This window comes from Eschrichtius robustus, chromosome 2 (assembly GCF_028021215.1).
Source record: "Eschrichtius robustus isolate mEscRob2 chromosome 2, mEscRob2.pri, whole genome shotgun sequence".
Taxonomy (NCBI): domain Eukaryota; kingdom Metazoa; phylum Chordata; class Mammalia; order Artiodactyla; family Eschrichtiidae; genus Eschrichtius; species Eschrichtius robustus.
The window spans coordinates 115,570,921-115,593,632 of NC_090825.1; the positions used below are offsets into that span (position 1 = coordinate 115,570,921).

Consider the following 22,712-nt stretch of genomic DNA (forward strand, 5'->3'; position numbering starts at 1 on the left):
AAAGTTGCAGTTGTTTTGTTGACATTCTAAATGCTTCTAATACAATTTTCTTATTAGAAAAAAAATCATACCCTAAACCAGTATTTTATTTTAGATAATGTTATCTGCTGCATGAAATAGTTATTCTTTTAAAATTTATTTTTAAGAAATAATTTAGGGGCTTCCCTGGTGGTGCAGTGGTTAAGAATCCGCCTGCCAATGCAGGGGACACGGGTTCAAATCCTAGTCCGGGAAGATCCCACATGCCGCGGAGCAACTAAGCCCGTGTGCCACAACAACTGAGCCCGCGCTCTAGAGCCCGCGAGCCACAACTACTGAGCCCATGTGCCTAGAGCCCATGCTCCACAACAAGAGAAGCACCTCAATGAGAAGCCTGCACACTGCAACGAAGAGTAGCCCCCGCTCCCCGCAACGAGAGAAAAGCCCACGTGCAGCAACGAAGATCCAATGCAGCCAAATATAAAATTTAAAAAAATTTTTTTTTAAAAAGAAATAATTTATTTCACATGTAGTTACTTAAACCGTTAGCAGTTACTTCTTTCTTAAGTAGAAGCATGCCTTTTACAGTGAGATAGCTCGTGATTTGTTCTTTGAGGGCTTTATTTTAATAAGGTTCTTCTGCAATTGGATGATGACAAAGTTTGGGCTTGTTGGGATTATTTTTCAGCAACCAATCAGCCAGCCAAATCTATGGAAAAAGGAAAAAAAAACACCCTTACGTTAATTAACGTTTACATATTTCTTCAACATATACTATTTCCATTTAAAACAGTTTCCAAAATCACTTTAAGAATAATAAGAAAATGACCATTAAAAATTGAAACAAAAAAATTGAAACAAAAAAAATTGAAAATTGGGGCTTCCCTGGTGGCGCAGTGGGTAAGAATCCACCTGCTAATGCAGGGGACACGGGTTTGAGCCCTGGTCCAGGAAGATCCCACATGCTGCGGAGCAACTACGCCTGTGTGCCACAACTACTGAGCCTGCGCTCTAGAGCCTGTGAGCCACAACTACTGAGCCTGTGTGTGACACAACTACTGAAGCCCACGTGCCTAGAGCCTGTGCTCTGCAACAAGAGAAGCCACCGCAATGAGAAGCCTGCCCACCACAAGGAAGAGTAGACCCCACTCGCCACAACTAGAGAAAGCCCACGCACAACAACAGAGAGCCAACGCAGCCAAAAATAAATAAATAAATTAAATAAATTAAAAAAATAAAATTAAAACAATAAGTTTTACATTAGGCAATATTGTCAAGTATAGATCCAAATTGGAAAGGAAGGTAAAATTATGTCCATTCACAGATGACATGACCCTATTATATATAGGCAGATCTCCATCGGTTTATTGCACTTTGCAGATATGGCATTTTTTTTTTGTACAAATTGAAGATTTTTGATCACTCTGCATTGAGCAAGATTATTGGCACCATTTTTCCAACAGTATTTGCTCACTTTGTGTCTCCATGTCATATTTTGCTAATTCTCACAAGATTTCAAACATTTCCATTATTATTATATTTGTTATGGTGGTCTATGATCAGGAATCTCTAATGTTACTATTGCAAAATAATTATGACTCGCTGAAGGTTCAGATGATGGTTAGCATTTTTTAGCAATAAAGTATTGTTGCACACTTAATTGACTACAGAATAGTGTAACCATAACTTTTATACCCATTGGGAAACCAAAAAATTTGCATGACTTGCTTTACTGAAATACTTGCTTAATTGTGGTGGTCTGGAACCTAACCCACAACATCTCCAAGGTATGCCTGTATTTAAAAATCCCAAAGAATCTAAGAAAACTACTAGTGCTAATAAATTAATATGGCAAAGTTGTAGGTTACAAGATCAATACACAAAAATCACTTGTGTTTCCATATATCAGCAATGAATGATTCAAAAAGGAAATTAGGAAATCACTTTCATTTATAATGGATTTGAAAAAAATATCTAGGAATAAATTTAACCAACTTGTGTCCTGAAAATTATAAAACATTGCCAAAAGAAATTAAAAAACCTAAATAAATGGAAAGACATCCCATGTCCATGGATAGATTTAATAACGTTAAGATGCTAAGATGTCAATATTACTCAAAGTGATCTATAGATTCAACACAATCCCCATCAAATTTCCAAAAGTTGTTTTTGCAGAAAAGGAAAAGACAATCCTCAAATTCATATGGAATTTCAAGGAGCTCCAAATAGCCAAAACAATCATGAAAATAAAAAATCAAGCTGGAGAATTTGTTCTTCCCAATTTCAAAATCTTCTGTAAAGCTACAGTAATCAAAACAGTGTGGCGGGGCTTCCCTGGTGGCGCAGTGGTTGAGAATCTGCCTGCCGATGCAGGGGACACGGGTTCGAGCCCTGGTCTGGGAAGATCCCACATGCCGCGGAGCGACTAAGCCCGTGAGCCACAATTACTGAGCCTGCGCATCTGGAGCCTGTGCTCCGCAACAAGAGAGGCCGCGATAGTGAGAGGCCCGCGCACCGCGATGAAGAGTGGCCCCCACTTGCCGCAGCTAGAGAAAGCCCTCGCACAGAAACGAAGACCCAACACAGCCATAAATAAATAAATAAATATATATATATTAAAAAAAAAAAAAAAAAAAAAAAAACAGTGTGGCATATAGATATACATATAGATCAATGGAATAGAATTGAGAGCCAGAAATAAACCCATATATATATGGCCAACTGATTTTTGACAATGGTACCAAGTCCATTCAGTGGAGAAGATATAGTTTCTTCAACAGACGGTACTAAGAAACTGGATTTCCACATGCAAAAGAATGAAGTTGGACCCCTATCTCACACCATACACAAAAATTAATTCAACGTTAATCAACAACCTAAATATAAGAGCTAAACCCATTAAAATCTTAGAGGAAAATATAGGAATAAATCTTCACAACCTTGAATTTGGCAGTGGATTTAGATATGACACCAAAAGCAAAGGAATAAAAGAAAAAAGAGATAAATTAGACTTTTGTCAAATATTCAAAAATTCCATGTGTCAAAGGACATCATTAAGAAAGTGAAAGGACAACCTATAGAAGGGGTGCATATATTTGCAAATCATATAAGGGTTTAAAACCTACAACATATAAGAACTCCTACAACTCAACAACAAAAAAACAATTAAAAATAGGAAAGAACATGAACGTGAATAGACATTTCTCTGAAGAAAATATACAAATAGCCAGTAAACACATGAAAAGAGGGTCAGCATTATTTGTCATTAGGGAAATGTAAACCAAAATCACAATGATAGGCCATTTCACGTCTAATAGGACAGTTACAATTATTTAAAAACAAAAAACAAAAAAACCAGAAAAGAACAAGCATTGGCCAGGACATGGAGAAACTGGAACACTCATACATTGCTAGTGGGAATGTAAAATGTTGCAGATGCTGTGAAAAACATTTTAGTGGTTACTCAAAAAGCCAAACTTAGAATTACCATATGACCCAGAAAATCCACTCTTAGGTATATACCCCAAAGAAATTAAAACAGGTACTCAAACAGATACTTATACACCAGTGTTCACTGTAACATTACGTACAATAGCTAGAAGGGAGAAACAACCCAAGTATCCATCAACAGATGAACGGATAAACAAAATATGATATATACATATATAATCAAATATTATTCAACTATAAAAGGGATGAAATTCTGATACATGCTACTACATGAATGAACTTTGAAAGCATTATGCCAAGTGACATAAGCCAGACACACACAAAAACAAATATTATATAATTCCACTTATATGAAATATCTAGAATAGGCAAATTTATGGAGACAGAAAATAGACTACAGGTTACTAAAGGCTGGGGGAAGGAAGTAATGGGGAGTTATTGCTTAATGGTTACAGAGTTTCTGTTTAGGGTGATGAAAAAATTTTGGAAATAGATACTGATGGTGACTACACAACATTGTGATTATAATTAATGCCATTGAACTGTACACTTGAAAATGGTTGGGCTTCCCTGGTGGCGCAGTGGCTAAGAACCCGCCTGCCAATGCAGGGACACGGGTTTGAGCCCTGGTCCAGGAAGATCCCACATGCCACAGAGCAACTAAGCCCGTGTGCCACAACTACTGAGCCTGCACTCTAGGGCCTGTCAGCCACAACTACTGCGGCCCGCGTGCCTAGAGCCCGTGCTCCACAACAAGAGAAGCCACCACCATGAGAAGCCCACGCACTGCAACAAAGAGCAGCCCCCGCTCAACGCAACTAAAGAAAGCCCACGTGCAGCAACAAAGACCCAATGCAGCCAAAAATAAATAAATAAATACATAAATAAACAAAGAAAGAAAATGCTTAAAATGGCAAAGTTTATCTTATTTATATTTATCACCAAAAAACTTGTGAAGTATATACAGAAGTACTGAAAATGATGTTAAAAGCAATTGTTTATTGTGGTACTGTTAGAACATACAGATCCATGTAACAGAATACGTGCCCATGTATAGAATTTAATGTGTGATAAATGAGGCTTCAAAAGTCAATGTACAAGGACAACTGGTCAGAAAAAAATCAATTTAGATCTTCATCTTGTAATTTATACAAAAGTAAATTCCAGATGCATAGGAAAGTTAAATATAAAAAAACTAGAAGAATACAATAGTGAATATTTAGCAAAACTTTCAATGGGATAGAACTTCCTAAACTTAAATGGTAAAGTAAAACTCACAATAAGAAAAAAATCAAGGTTTGACTTATTAAATATTATTTAAAAGGCAAAATTAAAATTTAAACAAAAAGGGAAAAAATTTTGCAGCAAGTATGACAAAGGTTGAGGTAACTAATATATAAAGAATTCTTACACCTATCCTTCTCAAACTCTTCCAAAAAACTGAAGAGGAAAAAATGCTTCCAATCTCATTCTATGAGGCCAGCATCACGCTGACACCAAAACCAGACAAAAACACCACCAAAAAAAGAAAATTACAGGTCAGTATCACTGATGAACGTAGTGGCAAAAATCCTCAATAAAACGTAGAAAGCTGAATTCAACAATACATTAAAAGAATCATACACCATGATTAAGTGGGATTTATTCCAGGGATGCAAGGATGGTTCAATACCTGCAAATCAATCAACGTAATACACCACATTAACAGACTGAAGAATAAAAATCATACAAACATCTCAATAGATGAAGAAAAAGCTTTTGACAAAATTCAACATCCATTTACAATAAAAATTCTCAGCAAAGTGAGTATAGAGGGAACATACCTCAACATAATAAAGGCAATACATGACAAGCCCACAGCTAACATCGTAACAGAATTCCCACTTTTGCCACTTTTATTCAGCATAGTATTAAAAGTCCTAGCCACAACAACCAGACAATAAAATAAAATAAAATAAAATAAAATAAGGTAATCCAAATAGGAAAGGAAGAAGTAAAACTGTCAGTGATTGAAGATGACATGATACTCTACAGAGAAAATCCTAAAGATACCACCAAAAAAAAAATTAAAACTAATAAATGAACTCAGTGAATTTGCACAATACAAATTTAATACAGAAATCTGTTGTGTTCTATACACTACCAACAAAAAGAGAAATTAAGAAATCAATCACATTTACAACTGCATCAAAAAAAAAAAAAAAAAAAAAACCTAAGAATAGATCTAACTAAGGAGTAAAACACCTGTACTCAGAAAACTATAATACACTGATGAAAGAAACTGAAGACACAAATGGAAAGATATGTCATGCTCATGGATTAGAAGAATTATTATTGTTAAAATGACCATACTACCCAAGACAAAATTCAATGCAATCCCTATCAAAATACCCATGGCATTTTTCACAGAACTAGAACAAATAATTCCAAAACTTGTATGGAAACACAAAAGACCTTGTATACTCAAAACAATATTGAGAAAGAAGAACAAAGCTGGAGGTATCACATGCCCTGATTTCAAACTATACTACAAAGCTAGAATAATCAAAACAGTATGGTACTGGGGGCTTCCCTGGCAGTCCAGTGGTTAAGACTCCATGCTTCCACTGCCGGGGGCGCGGGTTTGATCCCACATGCCATGTGGCATGGTCAAAAAAGCTAAAATAAAATAAAATAATAAAACGTATGGTATTGGCACAAAAACAGATACATAGATCAATGGAAAAAACAGAGAGCCCAGAAATGAACCCACACTTATATGGTCAATCAACCTACGCCAAAGGAGACAGGAAATACAATGGGGAAAAGACAGTCTCTTCAATAAATGGTTTTGGGAAAACTGAACAGCTACATGCAAAAGAATCAAACTGGACTACTCTCTCACACCATATACAAAAATAAACTAAAAATGGAATAAAGACTTAAACGCAGACAGGAAACCGTAAAATTCCTAGAAGAAAACACAGGCATTATGCACTTTGAAATCAGTCTTAGCAATATATTTTTTAAAAATTTTATTGAACTATAGTTGATTCACAATGTTGTATTATTAGCAATATATTTTTGAATATATCTCCTCAGTCAAGGGAAACAAAAGCAAAAAAACCCAAATGGGACGACATAAAACTAAAAAGCTTCTGCACAGCGAAGGAAACTATCAACAAACTGAAAAGGCAGCCTACTGAATGGGAGAAGGTATTTGCAAACAATATACCTGATAAGAGGTTAATATTCAACATATACAGACGACTCATACAACTCAAAATCAAAAAAACAAAAACTGAATTTAAAAATGGGCAGAGAACCTGAATAGACATTTTTTTTTTTTCAAGGGGAGGTAGAAAGGAACTTGATTAGATACCAAGGGTGGGGGAATTCTTTTTTTTTTTTTTTTTAGACACCAATTGTACTTGAACATTTGTTATTTTATTTTATTTTTAAATTTTATTTGTTTATTTTTGGCTGTGTTGGGTCTTCGTTTCTGCGCGAGGGCTCCCTCTAGTTGCGGCAAGCAGGGGTCACTCTTCATCGCGGTGCGCGGGCCTCTCACTATCGTGGCCTCTCCTGTTGCAGAGCACAGGCTCCAGACGCGCAGGCTCAGTAGTTGTGGCTCACGGGCCCAGCTGCTGTGCGGCATGTGGGATCTTCCCAGACCAGGGCTCGAACCCGTGTCCCCTGCACTGGCAGGCAGACTCTCAACCACTGCGCCACCAGGGAAGCCCCCTGGATAGACATTTTTCCGAGGAAGACAAACAGATGGCCAACAGACACATGCAAAGATGCTCAACATCACTAATCATCAAGGAAATGCAAATCAAAACCACAGGGAGATATTACCTCACATCAATTAGAATGGCTATCATCAAAAGGAACACATAACAAATGTTGGCAAGGATGTGGAGAAAAGGGAACCCTGGTGCACTGTTGGTGGGAATGTAAATAATTGATACAGCCACTATAGAAAGCAATATGGAGGTTCCTCAAAAAATTAAAATCAGAACTACCATATGATCTAGAAATTCCGCTTCTGGGTATTTTTCTGAAGAAAACAAAAACACTAATTGGAAAAGATATATGCACCCCTATGTTCATTGCAGTATTATTTATAATAGCCAAGATAGGGAAGCAACCTAAGTCAACAGATGAACAGACTAAAAAGATGTGATAGAGGGCAGACAGCAGAAGCAAGAAGAACTACAATCCTTCAGCCTGTGGAACAAAAACCACATTCACAGAAATATACACAAGATGAAAAGGCAGAGGGCTATGTACCACATGAAGGAACAAGATAAAACCCCAAAAAAACAACTAAATGAAGTGGAGATAGGCAACCTTCCAGAAAAAGAATTCAGAATAATGATAGTGAAGATGATCCAGGACCTCAGAAAAAGAATGGAGGCAAATATCGAGAAGATGCAAGAAATGTTTAACAAAGACCTAGAAGAATTAAAGTACAAACAAACAGAGATGAACAATACAATAACTGAAATGAAAACTACACTAGAAGGAATCAATAGGAGAATAACTGAGGCAGAAGAACGGATAAGTGACCTGGAAGGCAGAATGGTGGAATTCACTGCTGCGCAACAGAAGAAAGAAGAAAGAATGAAAAGAAATGAAGACAGCCTAAGAGACCTCTGGGACAACATTAAACGCAACAACATTCGCATTATAGGGGTCACAGAAGGAGAAGAGAGAGAGAAAGGTCCCGAGAAAATATTTGAAGACATTTTAGTCGAAAACTTCCCTAACACGGGAAATAGCCACCCAAGTCTAGGAACCACAGAGAGTCCCATACAGGGTAAACCCAAGGAGAAACACGCCGAGACACGTAGTAATCAAATTGGCAAAAATTAAAGACAATGAAAAATTATTGAAAGCAGCAAGGGAAAAACGACAAATAACATACAAGGGAACTCCCATAAGGTTAACAGCTGATTCCTCAGCAAAAACCCTACAAGCCAGAAGGGAGTGGCATGATATACTTAAAGTGATGAAAGGAAAGAACCTACAACCAAGATTACTCTACCCGGCAAGGATCTCATTGAGATTCGATGGAGAAATCAAAAGCTTTACAGACAAGCAAAAGCTAAGAGAATTCAGCATCACCAAACCAGCTCTACAGTAAACGCTAAAGGAACTTCTCTATGTGGGAAACACAAGAGAAGGAAAGGACCTACAAAAACAAACCCAAAACAATTAAGAAAATGGTAATAGGAACATACATATCGATAATTACCTTAAACGTGAATGGATTAAATGCTCCAACCAAAAGACACAGGCTTGCTGAATGGATACAAAAACAAGACCCATATATATGCTGTCTACAAGAGACCCACTTCAGACCTAGGGACACATACAGACTGAAAGTGAGGGGATGGAAAGAGATATTCCACGCAAATGGAAATCAAAAGAAAGCTGGAGTAGCAATACTCATATCAGATAAATAGACTTTAAAATAAAGACTGTTACAAGAGACAAGGAAGGACACTATATAATGATCAAGGGATCAATCCAAGAAGAAGATATAACAATTATAAATATATATGCACCCAACATAGGAGCACCTCAATACATAAGGCAATTGCTAACAGCTATAAAAGAGGAAATCGACAGTAACACAATAATAGTGGGGGACTTTAACGCCTCACTTACACCAATGGACAGATCATCCAAACAGAAAATTAATAAGGAAACACAAGCTTTAAATGACACAATAGACCAGATAGATTTAATTGATATTTATAGGACATTCCATCCAAAAACAGCAGATTACAATTTCTTCTCAAGTGCACACGGAACCTTCTCCAGGATAGATCACATCTTGGGTCACCAATCAAGCCTCGGCAAATTTAAGAAAACTGAAATCATATCAAGCATCTTTTCTGACCACAACGCTATCATAATTAGAAATCAATTACAGGAAAAAACCGTAAAAAACACAAACACATGGAGACTAAACAATACGTTACTAAATAACCAAGAGTTCACTGAAGAAATCAAAGAGGAAATCAAAAAATACCTAGAGACAAATGATAATGAAAACACGATGATCCAAAACCTATGGGATGCAGCAAAAGCAGTTCTAAGAGGGAAGTTTATAGCTATACAAGCCTACCTCAAGAAACAAGAAACATCAAACATCTCAAATAAACAATCTAAACTTACACCTAAAGGAACTAGAGAAAGAAGAATAAACAAAACCCAAAGTTAGCAGAAGGAAAGAAATCATAAAGAAAGATCAGAGCAGAAATAAATGAAATAGAAACAAAGAAAACAATAGCAAAGATCAATAAAACTAAAAGCTGGTTCTTTGAGAAGATAAACAAAATTGATAAACCATTAGCCAGACTCATCAAGAAAAAGAGGGAGAGGACTCAAATCATTAAAATTAGAAATGAAAAAGGAGAAGTTACAACAGAGACCACAGAAATACAAAGCATCTTAAGAGACTACTACAAGCAACTCTATGTCAATAAAATGGACAACCTGGAAGAAATGGACAAATTCTTAGAAAGGTATAACCTTCCAAGACTGAACCAGGAAGAAACAGAAAATATGAACAGACCAATCACAAGTAATGAAATTGAAACTGTGATTAAAAACCTTCCAACAAACAAAAGTCCAGGACCAGATGCCTTTACGGGTGAATTCTATCAAACATTTAGAGAAGAGCTAACACCCATCCTTCTCAAACTCTTCCAAAAAATTGCAGAGGAAGGAACACTCCCAAACGCATTCTATGAGGCCACCATCACCCTGATACCAAAACCAGACAAAGATACTACAAAAAAGGAAAATTACAGACCAAAATCACTGATGAATATAGATGCAAAAATCCTCAACAAAATACTAGCAAATGGAATCCAACAACACGTTAAAAGGATCATAGACCATGATCAAGTGGGATTTATCTCAGGGATGCAAGGATTCTTCAATATACGCAAATCAATCAATGTGATACACCATATTAACAAATTGAAGAAGAAATACCATATGATCATCTCAATAGATGCAGAAAAAGCTTTTGACAAAATTCAACACCCATTTATGATAAAAACTCTCCAGAAAGTGGGCATAGAGGGAACCCAGCTCAATATAATAAAGGCCATATACGACAAACCCACAGCAAACATCATTCCCAATGCTGAAAAAATGAAAGCATTTCCTCTAAGATCAGGAAGAAGACAAGGATGTCCACTCTCACCACTATTATTCAACATAGCTTTGGAAGTCCTAGCCATGGCAATCAGAGAAGAAAAAGAAATAAAAGGAAAACAAATTGGAAAAGAAGAAGTAAAACTGTCACTCTTTGCAGATGATATGATACTATATACATAGAGAATCCTAACGATGCCACCAGAAAACTACTAGAGCTAATCAATGAATTTGGTAAAGTTGCAGGGTACAAAATTAATGCACAGAAAACTCTTGCATTCCTGTATACTAATGATGAAAAATCTGAAAGAGAAATTAAGGCAACACTCCCATTTACCATTGCAACAAAAAGAATAAAATACCTAGGAATAAACCTACCTAGGGAGACAAAAGACCTGTATGCAGAAAACTATAAGACACTGATGAAAGAAATTAAAGATGATACCAACAGATGGTGAGACATACCATATTCTTGGATTGGAAGAATCAATATTGTGAAAATGACGATACTACCCAAAGCAATCTGCAGATTCAATGCAATCCCTGTCAAATTACCAATGGCATTTTTCACAGAACTATAACAAAAAATCTTAAAATTTGTATGGAGACACAAAAGACCCTGAATAGCCAAAGCGGTCTTGAGGGAAAAAAGCGGTGCTGGAGGAATCAGACTCCCTGACTTCAGACTATACTACAAAGCTACAGTAATCAAGACAATATGATACTGGCACAAAAACAGAAATATAGATCAATGGAATAGGATAGAAAGCCCAGAGATAAACCCACACACCTATGGTCAACTAATCTAGGACAAAGGAGGCATGGATATACAATGGAGAAAAGACAGTCTCTTCAATAAGTGGTGATGGGAAAACTGGACAGCTACATGTAAAAGAATGAAATTAGAACACTCCCTAACACCATACACAAAAATAAACTCAAAATGGATTAGAGACCTAAATGTAAGACCGGACACTATAAAACTCTTAGAGGAAAACATAGGAAGAACACTCTTTGACATAAATCACAGCAAGACCTTTTTTGATCCACCTCCTAGAGTAATGGAAATAAAAACAAAAATAAACAAATGGGACCTAATGAAACTTCAAAGCTTTTGCACAGCAAAGGAAACCATAAACAAGACGAACAAGGAAAGGTTTTGCACAGCAAAGGAAACCATAAACAAGACGAAAGACAACCCTCAGAATGGGAGAAAATACTTGCAAACGAATCAATGGAAAATACTTGCAAATGAATCAATGAAATCAATCAATCTCCAAAATATATAAACAGCTCATTCAGCTCAATATTAAAAAAAACAAACAACCCAATCCAAAAATGGGCAGAAGACCTAAATAGACATTTCTCCAAAGAAGACATACAGATGGCCAAGAGGCACATGAAAAGCTGCTCAACATCACTAATTATTAGAGAAACGCAAATCAAAACTACAATGAGGTATCACCTCACACCAGTTAGAATGGGCATCATCAGAAAATCTACAAACAACAAATGCTGGAGAGGGTGTGGAGAAAAGGGAACCCTCTTGCACTGTTGGTGGGAATGTAAATTGATACAGCCACTATGGAGAACAGTATGGAGGTTCCTTAAAAAACTAAAAATAGAATTACCATATGACTCAGCAATCCCACTACGGGGCATATACCCAGAGAAAACCGTAATTCAAAAAGACACATGCACCCCAATGTTCACTGCAGCACTATTTACAATAGCCGGGTCATGGAAGCAACCTAAATGCCCATTCACAGATGAATGGATACGGAAGACGTGGTACATACATACAATGGAATATTACTCAGCCATAAAAAGAACAAAATTGGGTCATTTGTTGAGACGTGGATGGATCTAGCAACTGTCATACAGAGTGAAGTAAGTCAGAAAGAGAAAAACAAATATCGTATATTAACGCATATATGTGGAACCTAGAAAAATGGTACAGATGAACTGGTTTGCAGGGCAGAAACTGAGACACAGATGTAGAGAACAAACGTATGGATACCAAGGGGGGAAAGTGGCGGGGGGTGGTGGTGGGAGTGTGCTGAATTGGGCGATTGGGATTGCCATGTATACACTGATGTGTATAAAACTGATGACTAATAAGAACCTGTCGTATAAAAAAATAAATAAAATTCAAAAATTAAAAAAAATGATGTGATACATGTACACACACACACACGCACAGAAATGGAATATTAATCAACCGTAAAAAAAGAAAATTTGCCATTTGCAACAAGATGGATCAACCTAGAAGGTATTATACTAGTGAAATAAATCAGAGAAAGACAAATACCATATGATTTCACTTATGTGTGGAATCTAAAAACCAAAACAAATGAATAAACATAACAAAACAGAAACAGAGTCACAGATAGAGAGAACAAAAAGGTGATTGCCAGAGAGAAGGGGGGTTGGGGATAAGTGAAAGAGGAGAGGGATATTAAGAGATATAAACTTCCAGTTACAAAATAAATGTCACAGGGATGAAATGTACAGCACGGGGAATATAGTCAACAACATTTCAATAACTTTGTATGGTGACAGGTGGTAGCTAGACTTAATCATAGTGATCATTCTGTAATGTACAGAAGTATCAAATCACTATGTCATGCACCTGGAACTAACATAGTGCTGTAGATTAATTATAATTCAGTAATAAAAAAGGAATTCATACAAAACTCCAACAGATAAGTGGACAAAAGATAAACAGATAATTCACAAAGGAGGATATACAACTAAACAGAGGGGAAAATGTTTAACCTCACCATTGTGTGAGGTTAAAACAATTGAATGGAAGTTAAAACAATTGAATTACCATCTTTAATCTATTTTTCCTCTTATCAAATCAGTCCCACTCCCACTCGTGTTTTTAACTTATATCTAATACTTATGTGGATGAGGTGAAATGGAAATTATACATTGGTGATCACACTGTAACTTGGGATGGCCCTTTAAGAAAGCAATGTGAGAGTATGTATTGTGACTGAAAATATTCACATTAGAAATAATAATGCAAAACAAAATTAAGAAAATTCTGAAAAAAAAGAGTAATTGAAAGGTTTAGAACTATCTGATTTTGAAATATATTACAAACCTATAATACTTAAAACAGTGTGATACTTACAAATGAACAGATGAAATTAACAAACCAAAAAAAAAAAAAGAAACCCACTAAATGCATGTAAGAACTTAGTATATATTAACAATAGATTTTTAAATCGATGAAGAAAATACATACCGTTCAATAAATGGTTTTCATCAATTGAGTAACCAAGTGGAAATAAAATAAAACGTGGCTCTCTACCTCACTCCCTACAGCAAAAAAATATTCCACATGATCAAAGACATATACGTGGGGGGAGAAAAAGGAAATATTAAAAAGTATTAGAAGGCAGAATGAGAGAATGTTACTTATAATCTTAAAACAGAAAACCTTCTTCAAATATAACAGAAACCTGGAAGGCATAAAAGAGCTCAACAAATATAGTACAAAAAATTAAAATATATCATGGAAATAGTGAGAAACTGAGAAAATCTACTAACGAACAAAATATGTTGGTTAAAATGTTTAATTTCTTAAACATAGAGAGTACCAATACAGTTAGAAAAAGACCTAGACAACCAAGTGCTGGCAAATGGACAAAGGCCTGGGGTAGGAAGTTCACAGAAAAGGAAATGCAAATGGCTTTAAGTAGCATATACTAAAAGATACTCAAACTCACTCATAACAAAAGAAATACAAATTAAGTTACAAGATAACCACTTTTCACCTGTGAGATTGGTAAAAAAAAAAAAAACCCCCACAAAACTTGAAAAAACATCAGGTACTCTCATTCACTTTTTTAAAATTAATTAATTATTTATTTTTGGCTGCATTGGGTCTTTGTTGCTGCGCGCGGTCTTCTCATTGTGGTGGCTTCTCTTGTTGCGGAGCCTAGGCTCTAGGCACGCGGGCTTCAGTAGTTGTAGCTCACAGGCTCTAGAGCGCAGGCTCATTAGTTGTGGCACCCGGGCCTAGTTGCTCCATGGCATGTGGGATCTTCCTGGACCAGGGCTCGAACCCGTGTCCCCTGCATTGGCAGGCCAATTCTCAACCACTGTGCCACCAGGGAAGACCTCTCATTCATTTTTTTTTTTAATTGGACAGTTAGTTAGTTAGTTAGTTAGTTAGTTAGTTATGGTTGCGTTGGGTCTTCATTGCTGTGCGCAGGCTTTCTCTAGTTGTGGTGAGCGGGAGCTACTCTTTGTTGCGGTGCGCAGGCTTCTCATTGCGGTGGCTTCTCTTGCTGCGAAGCATGGGCTCTAGGCGTGCAGGCTTCAGTAATTGTGGCACATGGGCTCAGTAGTTGTGGCTCGTGGGCTGTAGAGTGCAGGCTCAGTAGTTGTGGCTCTCGGGCTTAGTTGCTCCACAGCATGTGGGATCTTCCTGGACCAGGACTCGAACCTGTGTCCCCTGCATTGGCAGGCGGATTGTTAACCACTGCGCCACCAGGGAAGTCCCCAGGGAAGTCCCCTCTCATTCATTTTTGATCAGAGTATAAAATGGTACAACCACTACAAAAGGTAATTTGGCAATATTTATCCAAATTAAAAATGCACATATCAAAAACATCAAAATAACACTTTTTGACTTAGTATTTTCATTTGTAGGAATTTATTCTACAAATAAATGGTATGCTGACGAATGAAGATATTCACTGTAGCAGTTTATAATAACAAAAGAGTGGAAACAACCTGAACAACCATCCATATGTGACTAATTAATAAATTGTAGGGAATTCCCTGGCAGTCCAGTGGTTAGGACTCCGCCCTTCCACTGAAGGGGGCATGGGTTCGATCCCTGGTCAGGGAACTAAGATCCCACAAGCCACGTGGCCAAAAAATAATTTAAAAATTTGTAGAAAATCCATAAAACAGAATGCCATAAGCTGTTCTTTTAAAATGGGGCAATTTTGTTTATGGTGCTATTTAATAATTTATAATACATATTAAGTATATAAGGTAAAAAGCGTCAAATAGTGTGTTTAGTAGCTAGCATTTGTATCTATATGTGTTTTTAAGTACATATAAATAATAAGTATTTTATTTTATGCTTATATATGTATAGAGTTTCTCTGAAAGGATATACTAGAAGCTGGTAACAATAATCAACTCCAACGAACAACTGGGTAGCTGAGGAAGAGGAATGGAAATGAGAGTTACTTTTCACTATATATCCTTTTGGAACTTTTAAATTTTATACCATATTCTAACATTGCTTATTCAAAAAATTAAACAGCTTAAAAAATAAGTAAGTTCTTTAAGGGATAAAAAGTTTTTAAAAATTTCATGTTTTGAATTATAATTTGACTTTTTGATCTCTTTCCAAATGAAATAATCTCAATGTGTGAAAAGCGTTATACTCAGAGATGTTTATTGTTACAGTATTTATAATAGCAAACAACTCAAACAGCAAAAGAATGGTAAAGGTAACAAAAGAAACATCATGGGGCTTCCCTGGTGGCGCAGTGGTTGAGAGTCTGCCTGCCAATGCAGGGGACACGGGTTCGAACCCTGGTCTGGTAAGATCCCACATACCGCGGAGCAACTGGGCCCGTGAGCTATAACTACTGAGCCTGCGCATCTGGAGCCTGTGCTCCGCAACAAGAGAGGCCGCGACAGTGAGAGGCCCGCGTACCGCGATGAAGAGTGGCCCCCACTCACCACGTCTAGAGAAAGCCCTCGCACAGAAACGAAGACCCAACACAGCCAAAAAAAAAACCTCCTTACTAATATCCATGCTTGCCCTGCTCAAAGCCATTAAAAAAAAAGAAACATGTAACTATTAAAATAATCTCTATAAAATATATACTTAAATATAGCAATATTTATGGGATATGTGTTTATATGTAGTGATATAAAAAAATAAAACCTGGGCAAAGAAAAACAAAAAAACAGGACTAGTTCTTTTGAAACTAAACAGGATTAGTTTCATTGGAGACACAGGCTTTAAAAACCAAACCAAACCAAACCAAACCAAACCAAAACCAGTAATACCAGCAGCTAATGTTTGAGCACTTACGCACCAAGCACTTTAAGAATTTTACATGCACTAATACATTTAATCCTAACAATATCCCTACTAGGTAGGCAGGTGCCAATATACCTATATCTTATTGATGAGAATAAAGAGACTCAGAGAGAGGTTAGGTGTCTGGAGTCAGAGCTGAATCCAAGCAAGATGATTTGGGAGACCATGTTTAGGAAATGGAACCAGGAGTATCTTTTTCTTCTCTTCTTTACATTTTTCAGTAGTTTCAGGTTTCTTACTAAATGAAAATATACTATTTTCACAATGAAAAAAACATATTAAAGAAATAACCTGTCAATCTTTTTCTTTTTGGTAAAAGTGGTAATGTTAGTGGGAAAGATTAAATCTTTTGTCTTCCAAAGGGGATTCCCTTTGAGAATGCTAACAAAGCCTAGAGATATTATTTTGGTACGGCTGGTATTAAAATCACCTTCCTTGATTATCTCAGATGGGTGGGAGTATCTATAAAGAAGGACCCCGGCTGACACTTGGCCCTGGACAATCATCCTAGGTCCTCATACTCAACCGTTCTTCCCCCTGAATGAGCAATGTTGAGGCCTCTAGGTATGTGAATAAATATGTTTTCTATTAAAAACATTTGGATAGCATGAGAAACAAAAATGTTGAACACAATTCAAGTAAATAATTTTATCATTTGATTACATATATTATATACAAAAACAATGCTCAGCAATGAAAGGATGCAATGATTGAAAATGTACTTAGGAAGAATTTTTTTTTAAGAGTTAAAACACAGCAAGAAAGTAAGTACAATTGACCCTTGAGCAACATAGGTTTGAACTGCGGGGGGTCCACTTACACGCAGATTTTTTTCAATAGTAAATACTACAGTACTACACAATCCATGACTGGCTGAACCCAGGATGCAGAATCACAGATACAGAGGAAATGAGGATACAAAGGTCTACTATAAGTTATGTGCCAGATTTTTGACTGCACAAAGGGTCAGTGCCCCTAACCCCCACTCTCAAGGGTCAACTATAATCAAAAGTTATACAAAATGAAGTATCTAAAATGTATATAAAAAGTTTTTTAAATGACTCTCAATATGTTTCAAAGAATATAATATTTTAACTATGAAAACTATAGACAATATTCTTTAGTATGAATAAAAAAATTTCTTACAAAAGGATCTGCTGGTTTTTGCTTACAAAGCTCTGTAAGTCCTTTAAGCAGAGTTGGCGTTACATACAAATTTAAATAGTCCTTAGCAGCCTGTCCAACTGGAATGGGCTCAACAATCACTGCAAATACAAATGATTAAAGATAATATAAATGAAGAAATATTATACAGTCGTTAAAAAGGACACCTTCAAATAAATTGTAATGGCATAAGAAATACTTAAGAGTTATTTTTTTAAAAAAGGAAACAAAACGATATACATAGTATAATAGTTTGTTCAAAAACACACAAGCACACACATACAGAAAATAATAAGACTCATAAGACTGGCAAAAAAAAACATCAAAATGTTGATAGTGCTCATAAGATTCTGATTATGTTTTCAACAATCTCCTTTTCTGCATTTACATTTCCATGTTTTTTACAGTAAATACATAATGGACAATGTTATGAAAAAGAAAAATATGAAGAATGTGTATAATCTAGGAGATTAATTCATCACAAAAATTAACTCCTGTCAACATGGTAGGCACTTTGCAAAGTGTTACAGATACAACAGTGAATAATACATGCTTCTTGCTCTCTTACCAACTATTGAATATACACATAAAACCTATTTCTATAATAGTATGAATGAATATTCCTGCGCTTATTTTTCAGGTTTTAAAATAAATAAAGTAAGATTTAAGGAAATTTTAGTGTTTTCAGCTTTGTTTGAACACTATGTAGGTGAACCAGACTTGCAGTACAACAAAAAATATATTTCTACCAGAAAGAAATGTGTTAAGTCTTCATAGGTCGTTTGAGGTTGATCTCCATCAATGTGGTTTTTATTTGGGTAATAAATTTATTTATTTATTTTTGGCTGAGCTGGGTTTTCATTGCTGCGCACAGGCCTTTTCCAGTTGTGGCAAGTGGGACTACTCTTCGTTGAGGTGCACGGGCTTCTCACTGTGGTGGCCTCTCTTGTTGCAGGCCATGGGCTCTAGGCGTGCAGGCTTCAGTAGTTGTCGCTTGCAGGTTCTAGAGCGCAGGCTCAGTAGTTGTGGCTCACAGGCTTAGTTGCTCCATGGCATGTGGGATCTTCCCAGACCAGGGCTTGAACCCATGTCCCCTGCATTGGCAGGCAGATTCTTAACCACTGTGCCACAAAGGAAGTCCCAATGTGCTACTTTTGATAAAGATAAGAAAGCAAAGCTACTAGTCTCATGTGTTCAGATCTAAATCCTCATTGGCCCAAGGCAAAGGAAGGTGGGAGGATAATTTCTGTATGACTGTATGTATATGTGTATAGGCTCAGTCTCAGTGAGACAAAGACTAACAATGGGAGTCATTTGCCAGGATGCCATGAAGAGCTGGGAGAAGTCTCACAGGTATTGGGTAACAGGTTCCCTTCCTATTAGTCTCATGATAGTACCCTTTATTACACTGATTACTGTAATAATTTTGTTTTATTTTGATTATACAAATATTTGTCATCTGTCTCTTCTACTCTGTAAGACCATGTTAAGACCATGTTTACCATGTTCACTGGCCCCAGGTCCTTTAATAGTATTTTAAAAATGAAAATCTGAAAAAAATAAAAATAAATTAAAAAATAAAAATGAAAATCTGATTAAGTCACTTCCATCCTTAAAATGCTTCACTGATTCCTTCTTTTTCTCAGTTTTTTTTTATACAGCAGGTTCTTATTAGGTATCCATTTTATACATAGTAGTGTATACATGTCAATCCCAATCGCCCAATTCATCACACCACCTCCCCCGCCACTTTCCCCCCTTGGTGTCCATACATTTGTTCTCTACATCTGTGTCTCAATTTCTGCCCTGCAAACCAGTTCATCTGTACCATTTTTCTAGGTTCCACATATATGCATTAATATATGATATTTGTTTTTCTCTTTCTAACTTACTTCACTCTGTATGACAGTTGTTAGATCCATCCACGTCTCAACAAATGACTCAAATTCGTTCCTTTTTATGGCTGAGTAATATTCCATTGTATATATGTACCACATCTTCCTTATCCATTCATCTGTGAATGGGCATTTAGGTTGCTTCCATGACCTAGCTATTGTAAATAGTGCTGCAGTGAACATTGGGGTGCATGTGTCTTTTTGAATTACGGTTTTCCCTGGGTATATGCCCAGTAGTGGGATTGCTGGGTCATATGGTAATTCTATTTTTAGTTTTTTAAGGAACCTCCATACTGTTCTCCATAGTGGCTGTATCAATTTACATTCCCACCAACAGTGCAAGAGGGTTCCCTTTTCTCCACACCCTCTCCAGCATTTGTTGTTTATAGATTTTCTGATGATGCCCATTCTAACTGGTGTGAGGTGATACCTCATTGTAGTTTTGATTTGCATTTCTCTAATAACTAGTGATGTTGAGCAGCTCTTCATGTGCCTCTTGGCCATCTGTATGTCTTCTTTGGAGAAATGTCTATTTAGGTCTTCTGCCCATTTTTGGATTGGGTTGTTGTTTTTTTAATATTGACCTGCATGAGCTATTTATGTATTTTGGAGATTAATCCTTTGTCCATTGATTCGTTTGCAAATATTTTCTCCCATTCTGAGGGTTGTCTTTTCATCTTGTTTGTAGTTTCCTTTGTTGTGCAAAAGCTTTGAAGTTTCATTAGGTTCCATTTGTTTATTTTTCGTTTTATTTCCATTACTCTAGGAGGTGGATCAAAAAAGATCTTGCTGTGATTTATGTCAAAGAGTGTTCTTCCTATGTTTTCCTCTAAGAGTTTTATAGTGTCCAGTCTTACATTTAGGTCTCTAATCCATTTTGAGTTTATTTTTGTGTATGGTGTTAGGGAGTGTTCTAATTTCATTCTTTTACATGTAGCTGTCCAGTTTTCCCAGCACCACTTATTGAAGAGACTGTCTTTTCTCCATTGTATATCCGTGCCTCCTTTGTCCTAGATTAGTTGACCATAGGTGTGTGGGTTTATCTCTGGGCTTTCTATCCTGTTCCATTGATCTATGTTTCTGTTTTTGTGCCAGTACCATATTGTCTTGATTACTGTAGCTTTGTAGTATAGTCTGAAGTCAGGGAGTCTGATTCCTCCAGCTCCATTTTTATCCCTCAAGACAGCTTTGGCTATTCGGGGTCTTTTGTGTCTCCACATAAATTTTAAGATTTTTTGTTCTAGTTCTATAAAAAATGCCATTGGTAATTTGATAGGGATTGCATTGAATCTGCAGATTGCTTTGGGTAGTATAGTCATTTTCACAATATTGATTCTTCCAATCCAAGAACATGGTATATCTCACCATCTGTTGATATCATCTTTAACTTCTTTCATCAGTGTCTTATAGTTTTCTGCATACAGGTCTATTGTCTCCCTAGGTAGGTTTATTCCTAGGTATTTTATCCTTTTTGTTGCAATGGTAAATGGGAGTGCTTCCTTAATTTCTTTTTCAGATTTTTTAACATTAGTGTATAGGATTGCAAGAGATTTCTGTGCATTAATTTTGCATCCTACAACTTTACCTAATTCATTGATCAGCTCTAGTAGTTTTCTGGTGTCATCTCTAGGATTCTCTTTGTATAGTATCATGTCATCTGTTTTACTTCTTCTTTTCCAATTTGTATTTCTTTTATTTCTTTTTCTTCTCTGAGAGCTGTGGCTAGGATTTCCAAAACTATGTTGAATAATAGTGGTGAGAGTGGACATCCTTGTCTTCTTCCTGATTTTAGAGGAAATGCTTTCAGGTTTTCAGCATTGAGAATGATGTTTGCTGTGGGTTTCTCGTATACGGCCTTTATTATGTTGAGGTGGGTTCCCTCTATGCCCACTTTCTGGAGAGTTTTTATCATAAATGGGTGTTGAATTTTGTCAAAAGCTTTTTCTGCATCTATTGAGATGATCATATGGTATTTCTTCTTCAATTTGTTAATATGGTGTATCACATTGATTTGCGTATATTGAAGAATCCTTGCATCCCTGAGACAAATCCCACTTGATCATGGTGTATGATTCTTTTAATGAGTTGTTGGATTCTGTTTGCTAGTATTTTGTTGAGGATTTTTGCATCTATATTCATCAGTGATTTTGGTCTGTAATTTTCCTTTTTTGTAGTATCTTTGTCTGGTTTTGGTATCAGGGTGATGGTGGCCTCATAGAATGAGTTTGGGAGTGTTCCTTCCTCTGCAATTTTTTGGAAGAGTTTGAGAAGGATGGGTGTTAGCTCTTCTCTAAATGTTTGATAGAATTCACCTGTGAAGCCATCTGGTGCTGGACTTTTGTTTGTTGGAAGATTTTTAATCACAGTTTCAACTTCATTACTTGTGATTGGTCTGTTCATATTTTCTATTTCTTCCTGGTTCAGTCTTGGAAGGTTATACCTTTCTAAGAATTTGTCCATTTCTTCCAGGTTGTCCATTTTATTGACATAGAGTTGCTTGTAGTAGTCTCTTAGGATGCTTTGTATTTCTGTGGTCTCTGTTGTAACTTCTCCTTTTTCATTTCTAATTTTAATGATTTGAGTCCTCTCCCTCTTTTTCTTGATGAGTCTGGCTAATGGTTTATCAATTTTGTTTATCTTCTCAAAGAACCAGCTTTTAGTTTTATTGATCTTTGCTATTGTTTTCTTTGTTTCTATTTCATTTATTTCTGCTCTGATCTTTATGATTTCTTTCCTTCTGCTAACTTTGGGTTTTGTTTATTCTTCTTTCTCTAGTTCCTTTAGGTGTAAGTTTAGATTGTTTATTTGAGATGTTTGATGTTTCTTGTTTCTTGAGGTAGGCTTGTATAGCTATAAACTTCCCTCTTAGAACTGCTTTTGCTGCATCCCATAGGTTTTGGATCATAGTGTTTTCATTATCATTTGTCTCTAGGTATTTTTTGATTTCCTCTTTGATTTCTTCAGTGAACTCTTGGTTA

General features: G+C 36.3%; 1 protein-coding gene across 2 annotated transcripts in view; it reads right to left on the reverse strand.

Annotated features, from left to right (window-relative positions):
- Positions 1 to 524: 524 nt before the first annotated feature.
- NME5 (NME/NM23 family member 5) overlaps positions 525 to 22,712 on the reverse strand; it is a 40,358-nt gene continuing 18,170 nt past the window's right edge. For both annotated transcript variants that reach the window (XM_068534483.1, XM_068534484.1), the window contains exons 5-6: positions 17,822 to 17,940; positions 525 to 688 (exon numbers count right to left, since the gene is read on the reverse strand). In XM_068534483.1, the coding sequence (XP_068390584.1) occupies positions 605 to 688; positions 17,822 to 17,940 (203 nt within the window). In that variant the 3' untranslated portion in view covers positions 525 to 604. The remainder of the gene's footprint in view (positions 689 to 17,821; positions 17,941 to 22,712) is intronic.